Source organism: Protomyctophum bolini, assembly GCF_963924005.1.
Source record: "Protomyctophum bolini genome assembly, chromosome: 1".
NCBI classification, from domain to species: Eukaryota; Metazoa; Chordata; class Actinopteri; order Myctophiformes; family Myctophidae; genus Protomyctophum; species Protomyctophum bolini.
In genome coordinates, this window is record NC_137862.1 from 26,885,994 (window position 1) to 26,901,077 (window position 15,084).

The window sequence follows — 15,084 nt, forward strand, 5'->3', positions numbered from 1 at the left end:
TAGTACTAGTATTTTGAACTTGTGGAATGGCGCATTCTGCACAACAAGTACTTCTACTATTGGTGCGCTACGAGCTTGTAGAACTGCTTTTTTTTATCGTGAAAATGTGGCGCAAATCTTTGAATATATATTCTTTCAGAGCAAACGTTTTTAACTCAAATCCTTGGTTCTGGGGGTCCCTGGAACAACATATTTTCAGATGGGGGTCGGCTGCCAATTACATATATTTTTGGGGTCGTTGACATGAAAATGTTTGAGAACAACTGACATAGAAACATAGGGTTTTTCAGAAAACTGTCAGGATTTAGAAGACATTTGTAGAATCCTCCTCAGGTCTAAATGGGTTATATCAGGGTTTTTTTTCAAAAAAAAGAAAGAAAGGAAAAAAAAGAAGGCCTTTGTTCTACGTAACTTGGAATGCTCATACTGTAAGTCATAAATATGTTATATACATTTTTGTAAATCAGACTTGACCAGCTAAATCCGCCCCCACATTTCCCATACTATATTCAAGGCTGTGACATCAGATGTGGAAGGAGTCCAAACCTGGCAAACTCATACACGCTCCCTATAAACAAGCACAAGGATATACTTTTATATCATCGATATACATGTATGTAATGTCATATTTGACGACATAGGAAAGCCTACAAACACAAGCATGGGTTTGAACGCAAGACATTTACATTGTACATTTATACAGTAGACCAACATAGACCAACATTATACTTCTAATTATCTAATTATGTGGATAATAAGTACATAAAATACATAATATGTGCATAATAGATATACAAGTGGTAATTTAACTCTCTGTTTGTGATGTCGAGATTCTTCAATTCAATTCCAGCTGCCTGTTTTGAAACCTTTTGTTTTAAGTAAATTCTAAAAAAGGCGTAGTATGTAAATGTCAAGAGGTATATACCTAAATAAAGACCTGAGGACGATTCTACAAATGTCTTCGAAATCCTGACAGTTTTCTGAAAAGGCGTTCTCAATCATTTTCATGTCAAGGACCCCCCAAAAAAGTATGTAATTGGCACCCGACCACGACCACCGAGACCTCCCAGAAGCAAAGTTTTGAGTTTAAAAAAACGTTTGCTCTGAAATAATATATATTAAAAGATTTGCGCCACATTTGTGCTATTTTTCAATAGATAAAGTATGCCATAATGCTTAAAACACCAAAATGGGGTTCCCGTCCAGAATGGGTTTTTAACAGAGTGCAGCTTGTGTATACATAACTCTAATATCAGAGAGCCATATGGGAACGATTGATTGGAAACAACCAAAGGGTCATTCTGTCTGTGGGACCTTAATTGTGCTGTCCAGGACACAAATTTAACCAAAGAAATGCAATTTGGTCATTGTTGATTGTATTTATACTGCATGTGAGATGTACGTTTTTCTAAATGAATAGTGTGTAGGCTGCATACTGCAGACTACATGTTCACACACAGCTGCAGCCACGCGACGTCATTGCTTCCTCGGCTGTAACATAAACAGAGCTACGTTACCTTTTTATTAGAGTCTCAAGCTCTCGACGACAAGTTTCTCACAGTCAGAAATGTCCGAAAAATACGCGTTATTTTACTGTCAACTGCAGTATTCTATAGGGAGCTGCGGAGTCACACAAGCCGTTTGTTTCACATTCAGACAATAATAATGGCATTTGCATATGAAACATTGGCAACCTCAACTTGTCATGCTTGAGATCATTTTAATAGTTTCAAATGTGTGTGCGCGCTCCCGCCATGGCTTGAACATATAGGATATGTATTAACATATGAAAGCTCGGCAGTACACAGTGACTCTTGTTAAAACCTATTCCAAATCTTCCACGCCTCAAGATTTGTTACCAAAACAGAACCCCCTGGTGAGTGAGTGCCCATAGTTGACGGCTCTGCTTTGTGAAATGAAAAAAATATATATATTTGATGTGTACAATTTATAAAGAGGGCACATTTCAAAATACAACCCCCCCCCCACACACACACACACACACACACCCACAAAAAGGAGGGGGGTGGGGGGGACGGGACAAAAAAACCTGGAACTCATAATTCAATTCCAGGCCTAGTATGAAGAGAGCTGGTTCTAATTGGGACGAGAGGAGATAAACGGTAACCTTATCTTCAGAAAGCTGCTGACTATACGGCATTATTTCATATCCTTGTGTGCCTTGAAAAAAAATAAGACCCAAAACATCAGATGGAAGAGAGGCTGGGAAAAAATATGACCTCAGCCTTTGCAACCTGGCAGACATAACGCACTCACTCTGCCCAAGAGACTAAATTGTTGCTTAATGCCAGTCTATACATCATATATTTAATGTAAGGCTGCGCTGACTTGTCTTTGAAGGAGGCAGTTTTTTTTTTAAACAGCATACCATTTTCTCCTCCCATAGACCAAATTACTGTTGCCGCTCCCCTGAGATGTGTGATTTCGGACTTTTCGAGTTGGCGCAAATCGCTTGCAGACTATAGCTTCATGAGGACGCTTGTTAATCAGTGATGAGTGAGAGAGGGGTGTGGGATCCACCAAGTTCAAGTATAAACAACCTCCTCCTCCTCCTCCTCTCGGCGAAAAACACACAAAGGGCAGTGTGGGCCTGCAGAATGCATGGCTTGGGTTCTACGTCAGCCATATCAACGACAGATAGCGTGGGTCAGAAAAATCTACAGGGGGAGAAGGAGAAAAAAAAGTGCCCCTTAATTGGTAACAGTCTTTGAATTTATGTTGGGAAGGTATAAGACCCTAATTATTCCCATGCAGTACAAGGAAGATCCTCTACTAGAGCAGAGCTCATATATTTATTATTGGAAGTCAAAGCTCGGGCCTTTCTGGAGTCCATCAGCCTCGATGTCTAAACACACAGCAGCCAGATGGGCTTTCTTTGTTTCTCTCCTCATGGCGAGTAGTATCTCCTAGCAATGCCATCAATTATCAAAGGTTATCAAGGAGCATCTATACCAGCGAGTCTTTATTTAATTATCAAAGGTTATCAAGGAGCAGATCTATACCAGCGAGTCAATTATCAAAGGTTATCAAGGAGCAGATCTATACCAGTGAGTCAATTATCAAAGGTTATCAAGGAGCAGATCTATACCAGTGAGTCAATTATCAAAGGTTATCAAGGAGCAGATCTATACCAGCGAGTCAATTATCAAAGGTTATCAAGGAGCAGATCTATACCAGCGAGTCAATTATCAAAGGTTATCAAGGAGCAGATCTATACCAGTGAGTCAATTATCAAAGGTTATCAAGGAGCAGATCTATACCAGCGAGTCAATTATCAAAGGTTATCAAGGAGCATCTATACCAGCGAGTCAATTATCAAAGGTTATCAAGGAGCAGATCTATACCAGTGAGTCAATTATCAAAGGTTATCAAGGAGCATCTATACCAGCGAGTCGGTGGAACCTCATTCAATCACGTCCTTGCATTCTCATTAAAATTCCTCTATCATGAGCTGAGCACTCTGCGGGGAAAGTCGTATCTGAGAAGAGTGGAATAGAAAGCGATGCGAATGGTTGTTACTAGTTAAAATAGAAAGCGATGCGAATGGTTGTTACTTGTTAAAATAGAAAGCGATGCGAATGGTTGTTACTTGTTAAAATAGAAAGCGATGTGAATGGTTGTTATTTGTTAAAATAGAAAGCGATGTGAATGGTTGTTATTTGTTAAAATAGAAAGCGATGCGAATGGTTATTTGTTAAAAAAAGGCTAAACAAAGACCAGCGTCCCTATTCTGGGGGATGTCAATATAGAATATAGACAATATAAACATTCTGTGATTTATTTTTGTACCTACAGGTCCACTTGGTTCCATGTTGTACTCCTTTCTGATTGAAATGATTGCAATGAGCATTTTACTGTGCGCAGTGTGGTGAATGTGATTCAAATAGGTGAAGTAAACAAATCAAATTTGTCGACTTTTGTCAATGTCAATAGGCAAACATTTGGCAAAAAATAGGCAAACATTCTGTGATTTATTTTTGAGCGGCACTAGCCTCTCCCTATATTCAGCTATTAAGTGTAGATATTTTCTCTTACACAAATTTGGACAAGCACGTCGGTATTGTTTGTCTTACACAAACATTAGATTCCCATTGACAATGAATGTGGTGATGTACGATGATCGATGATAAGAGCGCGCCTCACTTGACACGGGTGTGATTTTTACTTTTAGATTTGATATGTTATATATAGCTCTTTATTCATAGCTATAGAGTTTGGGCTGTTATTGAACAAACACACAAACAAAGCATTAACCGTTAAACAATTATCATGAGAATATAGAACTTTAACTTTTGAAACAAAATAAAACTATTACTTTACAGCACCTCTAATGTAATGCAGCCCGGCATCTCTCTTATCTACTGCACATTAGCAGCACACGCTGGAGAAATGGTGTTTTTACAATGTCACATATACGCCTCATGCCAGCCCATCTCCTGCCATTACCCAGCAACAATAACACCATCCCAAATGCGATCCAGATGGAAGCAGCTAGCAGCCATCACGCTCCCATATTTCACTGCTGCCTCTATTAATCTTATCAAGTCTGCCACAGATTTCCCCATTGATAACATCACACAGACATCTTACAGACAGCAGAGTTATTATTGCCCTGGTATCGACCACAGCACCGGGTGTTAGCAAAACATTCTGGAGGATATGTCTGCTTTGATGCCTGGATATGGAATATGGAGTCCTATTATAATAATACGTCTTCTTACACCTCAACAAATATGCAGTTATATTACAAATACAACTTTTATGCTATAGTTATTTTGTGTTCATCAATACAAATCAGCGGTTATACAACAGAAAAGAGCTGGCAACATATCAGGAATATATAGTATCAGAAATCAAATCAATTTATTCAAGTTCACTCACAACAACAGCAGCACCATCACATCTCTTTTTTTGGGGGGAAATGGTTGTAGACGGTCACTAGCTGTGTCAAAAATACTCAGCTTTACCACTGGCTGTTCTCTGGCTTTGGTTAGAGCGTCGCAGTCCCGCCCCCTCGAGAGACCCGGAAAATAATTCCCCGTTCTTTTTCTCATAGACTTTTCAAAATGTATTTATTTAAAGACGTTTACGCCGCGGACAAAGCCAACTGGAGTTGTGACAAATCATGACAATAAACCCAAATTTTTGGGCTGATCAAGACTTTTTTTGTTGTTTTTCTTCTTTGTAATTATTTGTTTGGTCCAAAATATTGTGTTTGTTGTCATGATTTGTCACAACTCGAGTTGGCTTTGTACAAGGCTTAAAAGGTCTTTAAATAAATACTTTTTGAAATGTCTATGAGGAAAAATGCATTGGGAATTATTTCCTGGGCCAGTCGTCGTCGTCATGAAAGGCACGGGAATGCGACGCTCTATACATCTTATGTATATGGTCGCTGTTGGGCAGAAACACCCCATCTTGTAATCTATCATATTCTTTCCAACCGTTTGTGTTTTTTCTGTAAATTAACGTCCTAGTTGATCATACACCGTCACACAAAAGCATCAAAAGTAGCAGATCTGCAGGCTTGTTTTGAGCTTGTAGATCTGCTATTTTATTTAATGAACATGTTTTGGACATGAGGTTCTTGAACGCTAACCTGACTCCGCCAGATGGTGGCGGTAGTGAGTTCCTCCTCCTGCCTCCATCTGGACTCTCTCGGGCAGAGACGATGTACCTCCAAACGAACCAGCAGATTTCGGACCAATCAGCGGCAGCTAGAGGCGGGATCAAGGCGAGACTGATGACCAGTGTTGTTTTTGGCAGCAAATTTAGATTTCAGTTTTAGTCAGTGTCTTACATATCACAAGATTTTAGTCGACAAAATCTACAGGTGATCGACTAAATTGTGTTTTGGCGGGCCTTGATGCCATCGCAATGATTGTTTTTACACTTGCTGAAAATTTCTGATCTACAAGCCCACAACGTGTCACGCAAGCTTGTAGATCAGCTATTTTCAGCATGCAACTAATTGTAAAATGACTTAAGTGGATCTCTTGTCCACTTAGTTTTAGTCATTATAGCTTAGTTTTTATTTGGTTTCCATTTAGTTTTTGTCTTAGTTATAGTCGACGAAATCAACACTGCAGATGACGTATTGAAGCTGTGCCACAGCGCACATGTAAACACAACCTAACAAGACTACAACTCCAAATTATTATGGAGTTATCAGATTCTCCCCCCCCCCCCCCCCGTTGGTTTGGGTTAATCATTTCTGCTTGAGAGAGACCAGATTGAGGTAGGAGGGAACATGTGAACTCAATACTGCTGCAATCTGGTGGAGTCAGGTTACCTGAACGCTGCCTCACCAATATTGGAAAAAAAATATTCACCATTGTATACTGCACTGTGCAGTGCATACAAACATGATTAGTATGTTATATTCAAGCCATAATAGTGCAGCCAAATGCTTGAATGAACAAAACGAATTGTTTGATATTTTATATCTGGTCAATATTTACCATGAAACATTAGGATGATAAACACAGTGTGTTCTGTGTAGAACACCGAGAGCGAAATTATTCTATTAAAAGCAATTCCACATTCAACGTCACAATAAACCCATGAACACAAACAGCAGGTACAGTAGCTATACATTCATCCCAGAGTATCCATGGCAGACATTTTGGACACAGCGTAAGAGAAAGGGTACTTTACTATTCCTGCAGGACTGTCAACGACCTAACCACACGAGCCGCATAGCATCCGTATCGGGGGGGCCTGTCATAAATGGGCAAACATTCAACCAAAACAGGCCAACATTGGGCAAAAACAGCCCATCTAGAGGCTCGTCATGGCGCACTGTGAGCTTGCCTTGAACATCGGCTATTTTCCACGAAGATATATGATGTGGAGAGGAGGGAGGGAGGGCGGAGAAAAGAAGGAGGGGGCCGTGTATAGACCCCTGGGGGGGGGGGGAGACCCCAGGCAGTCAACAACGTATATAGGGCTGGTTAATGCAAAGGTTTGCCTGGATGACATCTCAATACGCTCAGTTCAACCACCCACCATTCAACCTCCCCGAGTTGAGTGGGAGTCTGGGCGATATAGACACCGGCCTACGGCTTTACAATGCCCCCCAATGCACAGGGCCCATGCCATATGGATATACCCCTTTATATATAAAAACCCTTCGCTCCATAGGGCTCCCCCCATGGCAGGGCCCAAAGCCTGTTGTCTCCCCGGGGCCGTAAAGGTTATGCTCAGCACCCCCCCCCCCCCCCCCACACCACCTCTCGGGGGGGGGATTAGTCCTCCTCTGAGGAGCGTTGGGCTCCATCATCGTCGTGGTCGTGAACCTCTTCTCTGTAGGCGGACGTGGGGCCACCATCGGGGTGGAAGCTCCCCATAGTGCTGCTCCTCAGCCCCTCAGACAGTTTCTGGGCTGCCTGTTTGGCCTGCAACTCCTGAGATTAACACAACACAGCGGAGGAGGGAGGGAAGGGAAGGAGGAGAAAAAAAGCTGACATGAAAAGGTTTGTAAACACTGGAGGCTGAGGCGGCGTATTATAAAAAACGCCCGTCACGCCACTTTAACCCATTTAAGACCCGAGAAGAACTGATCCTACACAAAAATGTCTTCTAAAATCATGACAGTTTTCAGGAGAAAAAAAACAAATTTTCTAATATCAGTGGTTCTTAAACTATTTCATGTCAAGGACCCCCCAGGAATTATATGTAATTGCCCCGCCCGGACCCCAATCTCAAAATATGTTGCTCCAGGGACCCCCCCCCCCCCCACCCCCGAGAAGCAAAGATTTTAGTTAAAAAGTGTTCACTGGGAAAGAATATATATATTCAAAGATTTGCACACATTTTAACGATTTTTCTAAAAGAAAAGCAGATCTACAATAATGGTTTAAAAGGTGGCTTAATAAGCTAAGGCGACACAGACACGTTCCCGTCCAATGTGGGTTAAAGGCATCAACGAAAGTGGAATGGCTAATAAGCCATACAGTGAGCTCCATAAAAGTGTTTGGACAAGGACGTAGTGTTTTGCGCTTATGGTGGCAACTTTTTGTAATGTTGAGGAGACATAATATCAAGGTTAAATTATAAACTGTTTGTTACCTTTGATTTGGATTTATTTATTGGAAGTTGGAAGCTATAAACTATAGCGTGTATGTATGGTCCCTTCCAATGTAAGGGATAAAAGCGTCTTTGTCAAGGTTAGGTTACATTAAATAAAAATTAACAATTTCATTATTGAAATTGATTTTTTTTTAAAGCTCCCTTTCTTGCCATTTACTCATTTTTCATTGTGAATTTAGTTTGTAGTTTTTAAATATGATTCAGGTGTTCTGGGTTTAACTTTAAAATATATTTGTTTTTCTACAATTTATTTACTTCACATTTTTAACCACAACGCCAGTATAAGCCACTCTGTCGGTCGGTCGGACGGTGTCTAAAACGTTCAAGTGCAAAACAAGAGCTGGCCACGGTTTATCATGAATTACATGCTTGTTTAGCATCCCATTGTTGCGTATTTAAAATCTTAACTACGAATTAAAAAGTACTCGGTTAAAACAATCACAAAATGACAATTTATTTGTCCTAGATCAAAGATTTGAGAACAAAAATGTGTAATAACAAACAAATGCTTTCCCCCCCCATTATATGAAATCATCACTTTAGTATACCGTTACTGTACCGGACTATTGATTTTGTACGGTTTGTGCGCGAGTGTGTTTTTGCACGTTGTAATCCCCCAAACCTCCAAGAAATGTACAAAACAATACAGTACTGTGTACAGTAGCATTCTTTTGTAGAGAAATCCATTCAATCTCACTCCCACCCTCTGTGCCTCCGTTGATGTTCTCATGTGGACGTTTTTCATCCACATGAAACCTTTAGAATGTCTATTCTGAGGGATGCGAAAATGCACAACAACGCAATGCCTCTTTTTGGCAAAGACAGTTGGTTTAGAGGGTGAAACAAAGAGGGGATCCCGGTCAAAGGCATATATATATATATATATATATATATATATATATATATATATATGATTTAATTGGTTTTCATGGATTAAAAAAATTAAAAAATAGGCCAAGTCCGACACCTAATGTTTGATGTGTGAATCATGGTGAAAAGGAGCCCTTAGAGTGTCATAAACAATTATCACAATATGTAAAATTATTATGTTTTGGTAGCCATACTACATCAGCCAACCAGTTGAAGAAATTGCAGTGACAAAAAGTAATTTTGTATTTTAAAACAAAATGTCGGATGCCAGAATTAAATTATCTGAGATCAGGATTGGATCTGGAAGATTTGTTTGTCCACTTTAAATAACAGAAAGTAGGCCATCTACAAGTTAAAAGACGTTGCAACGTGGCCTGTTATTAACCATTATTCTATGCTTTAGCTATTGAAAAATAGCAGATCTACAAGCTCATAGCACGCTATGAGCTTGTAGATCTGCAAAAATAATATCGTGAAAATGTGGAGCAAATCTTTGAATATGTATGTATTCAGAGCAAACATTTTTATTCAAATCTTTGCTTGGAAAAACATATTTTCAGATGGGGGTCGGCGGCCAATTACAAAAACAATTTGGGGTCCTTGACATGAAATAGTTTGAGCACCACTGACAGAAAACTGTTAGGATTTAGAATACTTTCTTTTCCTTTCTTTTAATCGTCCTCAGGTCTAAATGGGTTCATCTAAAATAACAAATAACCCAAAAGTAGGCCATCTTAACAAGCTAAAAGACGTCGCAACGTATGTATGGAATCCAAATGAGTGAAATCAGTGGTGGTGACCGAGTACGTTCCAGTAGTTCCCAAAGGTATTCTAGCCCGTGATCCAAAAGAGAAATCCTGAAGTCTCCCCCGGGACCCAAACTAGTGAAAATAGCAGATCTACAAGCTTGTAGATCCGGCTATTTTCACTACTTCTTAAACCTTTTGTTTTCTAATGTATGGAAATTCTTTGATTTTTCTTTGATGACTGGAGGAGGGGGAATCATGGAATTGTTTTTAATTCATGAGAATTTCAGCGAAGCAAAACTTTAAAGAAAAGTACTTAACGGCACGGCGATTAATGCCATTTCGCAAACGTTTCTGCGGTCTCCTAAAGCTGTTGTATGCATCTTTGAAACATCTCACCGACACTCAAGTGACCGAGCAGGTCTCCGTGAACAGACAGTGGGTAAATCTGGTGGAAAAACCTACGATGGACCCTAGGGTCCCGCTGTCCAAAATTCAGAAAAGGTAACCGAGGGTCCCGAAAGGGGCTAGGGGAAACAGTGCGTTTAAATCCATGGGTTCCACAAACAAACCTGCTGTTTCCTGGTCTGGGCCCTGAGGAGCTCCGCAGACTCCTCCATGGACAGGAGCCGAGCGGGCTGGTAGTGGAGGAGAGGAAGCCTGGCCGCCGTGATGTCATCCAAGTGCTTCCTGTCGCGCTCCTTCCTGGCCTGTGCCGAGAGGACCGGCGACGGCGACAGCAGACCGCCGGCTCCAGGTGACGATCGGCCAGGTGACAAGGACCCTCCCGAGGGAGAGCCTCCTCTGGGGCCCAACCTGGAAATGACAAGCGGATGATAACGTTTTCAACTGGTTGAGATGAGGTCATTTCCCCCCACACCAATTACATTGTTATTAACCACTTGAGCCTCATATCGTTGCTGTCGCGGCAGGAAATCCCTTATCTCCATATTCTAACTTTTTGCGGGTTTTTTTGGTAAATGAATACCCTACTTGAACTTGATCATACGACAGTGTCACGCGAAAGCATCGAAAGCAGCACTAAACGTGGCGCCACAAAGCAACGCGTTTTTGAACTTGTAGATCTGCTGCTTTTGAATTTTAATCCTTTAAAAGTCAACAGTTTTGGACAGTTTCCACCCGACATCAACCATGGGGTGCCTTGGACATGTATAGGTGTCTTTACGTCTTTTTATTGATGTATATTTTTTTTGGTTGACCTCTCCTTCTGCACCGTACTCCTTGATTTGCACAACATTGCCCCCCCAGCATATTGCACACGATGCATTATGAGCTTGTAGATCTAATATCTTTTCCCCGAACATTCACGTATTCATTACAGCATGATTCTGAGTTGCTAAGATTGTGAACTTCTAGTCGAACTGCTTCTGTGCTGAATATTTCCCCCCGAGAATATGGATAGTTCACATGCTTAAATTTGATAATGGGCACAGGGGCCATTAACACCTAAACCAGGGGTTCTCAATGTTTTTGGCTGGGGACCTCCAGGAATGCTTTGGCCCCTGCCGTGCCCCCCCCACCCCCAATACAAATTGACACATAATAAATAAATACTGAAATCAGATATACCGGTAATCATTAAGGAAAGTTCATGCATGTACTGTGTACTATGTACACTCTTAATTTCAAATGATTTCAAAATAATTGAGAACGCCTGACCTAAACGACATGCCCTTTTTTCTAATGAATAGTAAGTATTTTAGATACAAAAATGTCAAATGACTAACTGGTTAGGTTTGAACTTCTGTCTCAGGGGGATGATGGGATTGCGCTCGTTTCTGGCCAGAACCTCCATGAAGTGCGCCTTCTGTGGATGTTTTCCAAGAAAGTAATTGTTCATGACGTCGGTGGCGTTGGCGGTGTCTTCTTTGCGCTCTCCGGCAGCGGAAGCAGAACCAGTGCTGCTGCGGCCGGTGGAGGCTGGGGCGGTGGTGGTGTGAGACAGGCTGACCCGATCCAACGCCTCCGCCAGCTCGCTCTCTTCTGTCCCGTCAGAGAGCGGGAGAGAGCCACCGGCAGTCACCGACGCTGTCTCCATGATCTGTCCATCACAAGCAGCCTCCTCCTCCTCCTCCTTCTCCTCCTCCTCACCTGCAGTGTTTTGATTTTAGTTTTATAGTCAGTCTTTTGAATAGTTTTCGTTTAGTTTTTTAGTCACATTTTAGTCACCCGGAATGTTTTAGCGTTAGTCTAGTTTAGTCGACTAAATCTACAGTTGATTTAGTCGACTGAAATTCATTTTGGCAGGCCTTGATGCCGTCGTAAATAATGGCTGATTTTACGCTTGCTGAAAAAAGCCGTTCTACAAGCTCACAACTTTGAGCTTGTAGATCAAGCTGACATCATCATCATACCCGGAAGTTATGCGGGAACGCCTACTGAGTGGGAAAAAAAACTACTTTCTGTGCTTGACGGTGCATACATCCAAACAGAACAGTCCTATCCGATTGCATTAAATGACTTTAAACAACATTAAATTCACTTTGTCACTCACTTTGCCACTCGATCTGCAATTCACTTTATGCATGCGCATACCCTCTGTACTGGATCTCTGGGTCCACTAGTCCCTTCCTAACATTTTAGTGCAGTTTTTATTTGTTGACAAAATTGTCAAGTATATTTAGTCTTAGTTTTAGTCATCATGGATTGGTTTCAGTGGGGGGAAAAAAGGACGAATATTTTTCGTCATAGTATTAGTCGACGAAATCGACACTGTGCTCACCGTCTCCGTTGTATTTGGCAGCAGGGTGATGGTTGTGGACGACAGCGGTGCCTCGTTGCTGCTGGGAAGAGAAGGCCTGCTGGTATTTGGACTGGAACTCCGTGAAGGACGACATGTCCTTCTTCCTCTCTTGCTCTTCATGGCGGGCGATGGCGAGACGCACTCGCTCTGCAAACTCTGATATCTTCTTCCCTTTGTCCGGGAGTCTCTGTATGAACCTCCTGCACAATGACAAAGTCTCTGTATGAACCTCCTGCACAATGACACAGTCTCTGTATGAACGTCCTGCACAATGACACAGTCTCTGTATGAACGTCCTGCACAATGACAGTCTCTGTATGAACGTCCTGCACAATGACACAGTCTCTGTATGAACGTCCTGCACAATGACAGTCTCTGTATGAACCTCCTGCACAAATGACAGTCTCTGTATGAACGTCCTGCACAATGACAGTCTCTGTATGAACCTCCTGCACAATGACACAGTCTCTGTATGAACGTCCTGCACAATGACACAGTCTCTGTATGAACCTCCTGCACAATGACACAGTCTCTGTATGAACCTCCTGCACAATGACACAGTCTCTGTATGAACGTCCTGCACAATGACACAGTCTCTGTATGAACCTCCTGCACAATGACACAGTCTCTGTATGAACCTCCTGCACAATGACACAGTGATCCATTTGACATGATATATACATATCAATATTGTAGGCTAGGGATGCACCGAAAGGGAAATTCTTGGCCGAAACCGAATACTGAATATAGGAAACAGTTGGCCGAAAACCGAATATGATTAATAGTATATATCTTCTTTCCTACCATTGCTGTCATGGCCGTGTCATGGCTGTCAAATCAGCTACCTGATTTATGGCTAAATAAATGGTTATGGCAAAACTTAACATAAATAATAATCACTATTATGGGTCCATAAAACATTTATTCAGCTCTTTTGAATTCATTAATTGCACACTATTCAGTGATATATTTTCTCCCTATTCAGGCCCAAACTGAATATTTAGCCATTTTCTGCAGAATACCCTCATATTTTATGCAGCCGAATATTCGGTGCATCACTATTGTAGGCTGTAGGTAGGTAGATTATTCTGAGAGTGAATAAATATTGTAGGGTGTAGGTACTAGGTAGCTAGATTGAGTGAGATTGAGATTTTCTTTTATATTGTGAAATGCCTTTATTACAAATTATTTTCAGGCAGACATCACAAAACTTCCTATCACATTTTAAAACATTGCTCGAATACTAAATGACAATAACAATATCAACATATTAACAGTAAATGTGCTTAATGTATTATTATTATTATTATTATTATTAGCAATAGGACTATGAAGATTACACCAGACATGACTAATAGCGGAACACTGACTCACACAAATCTACATACAAACAGAAACGGTTTCAAGGGTGCTTGCTTTGTGATCCCAAAACTAAAACATGATAACACACTCACTGATGTAAATAGGTTTTCAATGTAATGAGTCCCGGGATGCAGGGATGGTCTTTTAGAAATGAGTCTAAATCTTAGGCTAGTATATTATGTACTGTATTGACTGATTGATTGAAATATGTATTAAGTTTGCAAAATTACAGTACATTTCAAGCACAAACTCAATACAAAGACTTAACTGTGAGTGGACGACCCAATAAAGCATTACAAATCATGCTTTGTTCAAATCATCAAAACATTTAGAGACGTACAAATAGACACTTCTATATAGCCAAAGAACAGAACAGGAATTCATCATAAAGGAGGTAAAAAGGGAAAAGAAACATACAGTGAGGGCCTGAGGGGAAAGAGGGGTGGTTGGTGGGGGGGTGCAGATTTTACGGGGGCCAGTTTCAAATTGCAGCCGTCCGTATAGTGCCCTTTGAGAGCAGCCCTTTGAGAAGGAGTCAAGGTAGGGCGTTCCACATTTTGGTGGCATAGGAGCGAAAAGTACATATTGAAATATTGTATTAACAGTTTGCAAGATTACATCACATTTCAACTAAGCACAACTCAATACAAAGACTGTTAACTGTGAGTGGACGACTCAATAAAGCATTACACTTGTTTACCTCAATTGTTCAATTCATCAAAACATTTAGAGACGTACAAATAGACACTTCTATATATATATATAATCAAAGAACATAACAGAACACTTACTTGTTGGCCAGCATGTGGTCCTGCCGCAGCAGCATATCACACAGCTCCTCTTTGCTCTGACATGTCAGGTCTCCCACTTGTCCCTGTCGCTCTGTCCACGACGACGACATTATCACATTATTATTATTGTTTATTAACGTATATTGTTATTAATGTCTAACATCTCTGACCACCTATGGACGTTACTGAACACGGAGCTGTCACCGAAGGCCCGTCTCGAAGGGATAAAAGCCGTGTAAACATCATTTAACAACACGCACAGTGATGTAAACACAACAAATATACTAGTACTTTCTTCAAACTAGAATTATCATGCCTCTTGTTTTTCTTCTTCTCTGGCGGAAACCACATCACATGGTGTTAAGATGTGGTTGTACCGCCACCTACAGTACCGGTGTGTGTAGTGCACTTTGATACCCATGCTAAATGATGGAGAGTT

General features: G+C 41.0%; 1 protein-coding gene across 2 annotated transcripts; it reads right to left on the bottom strand.

Annotated features, from left to right (window-relative positions):
• Positions 1 to 4,857: 4,857 nt before the first annotated feature.
• Positions 4,858 to 14,956, bottom strand: polr2m (RNA polymerase II subunit M). 2 transcript variants are annotated; one of them, XM_080759122.1, is made up of 5 exons: positions 14,646 to 14,956; positions 12,472 to 12,692; positions 11,477 to 11,840; positions 10,301 to 10,544; positions 4,858 to 7,427 (listed from the first exon to the last, which is right to left on the bottom strand). In XM_080759122.1, exons 1-5 carry the CDS (start codon positions 14,753 to 14,755, stop codon positions 7,269 to 7,271), a joined length of 1,098 nt encoding a protein of 365 aa, XP_080615248.1. In that variant the 5' UTR covers positions 14,756 to 14,956; the 3' UTR covers positions 4,858 to 7,268. The 2 variants fall into 2 exon arrangements, with proteins under 2 accessions (XP_080615248.1, XP_080615249.1); XM_080759123.1 differs by having other exon boundaries at positions 11,477 to 11,823; positions 12,461 to 12,692.
• Between the last annotated feature and the right edge of the window lie 128 nt (positions 14,957 to 15,084).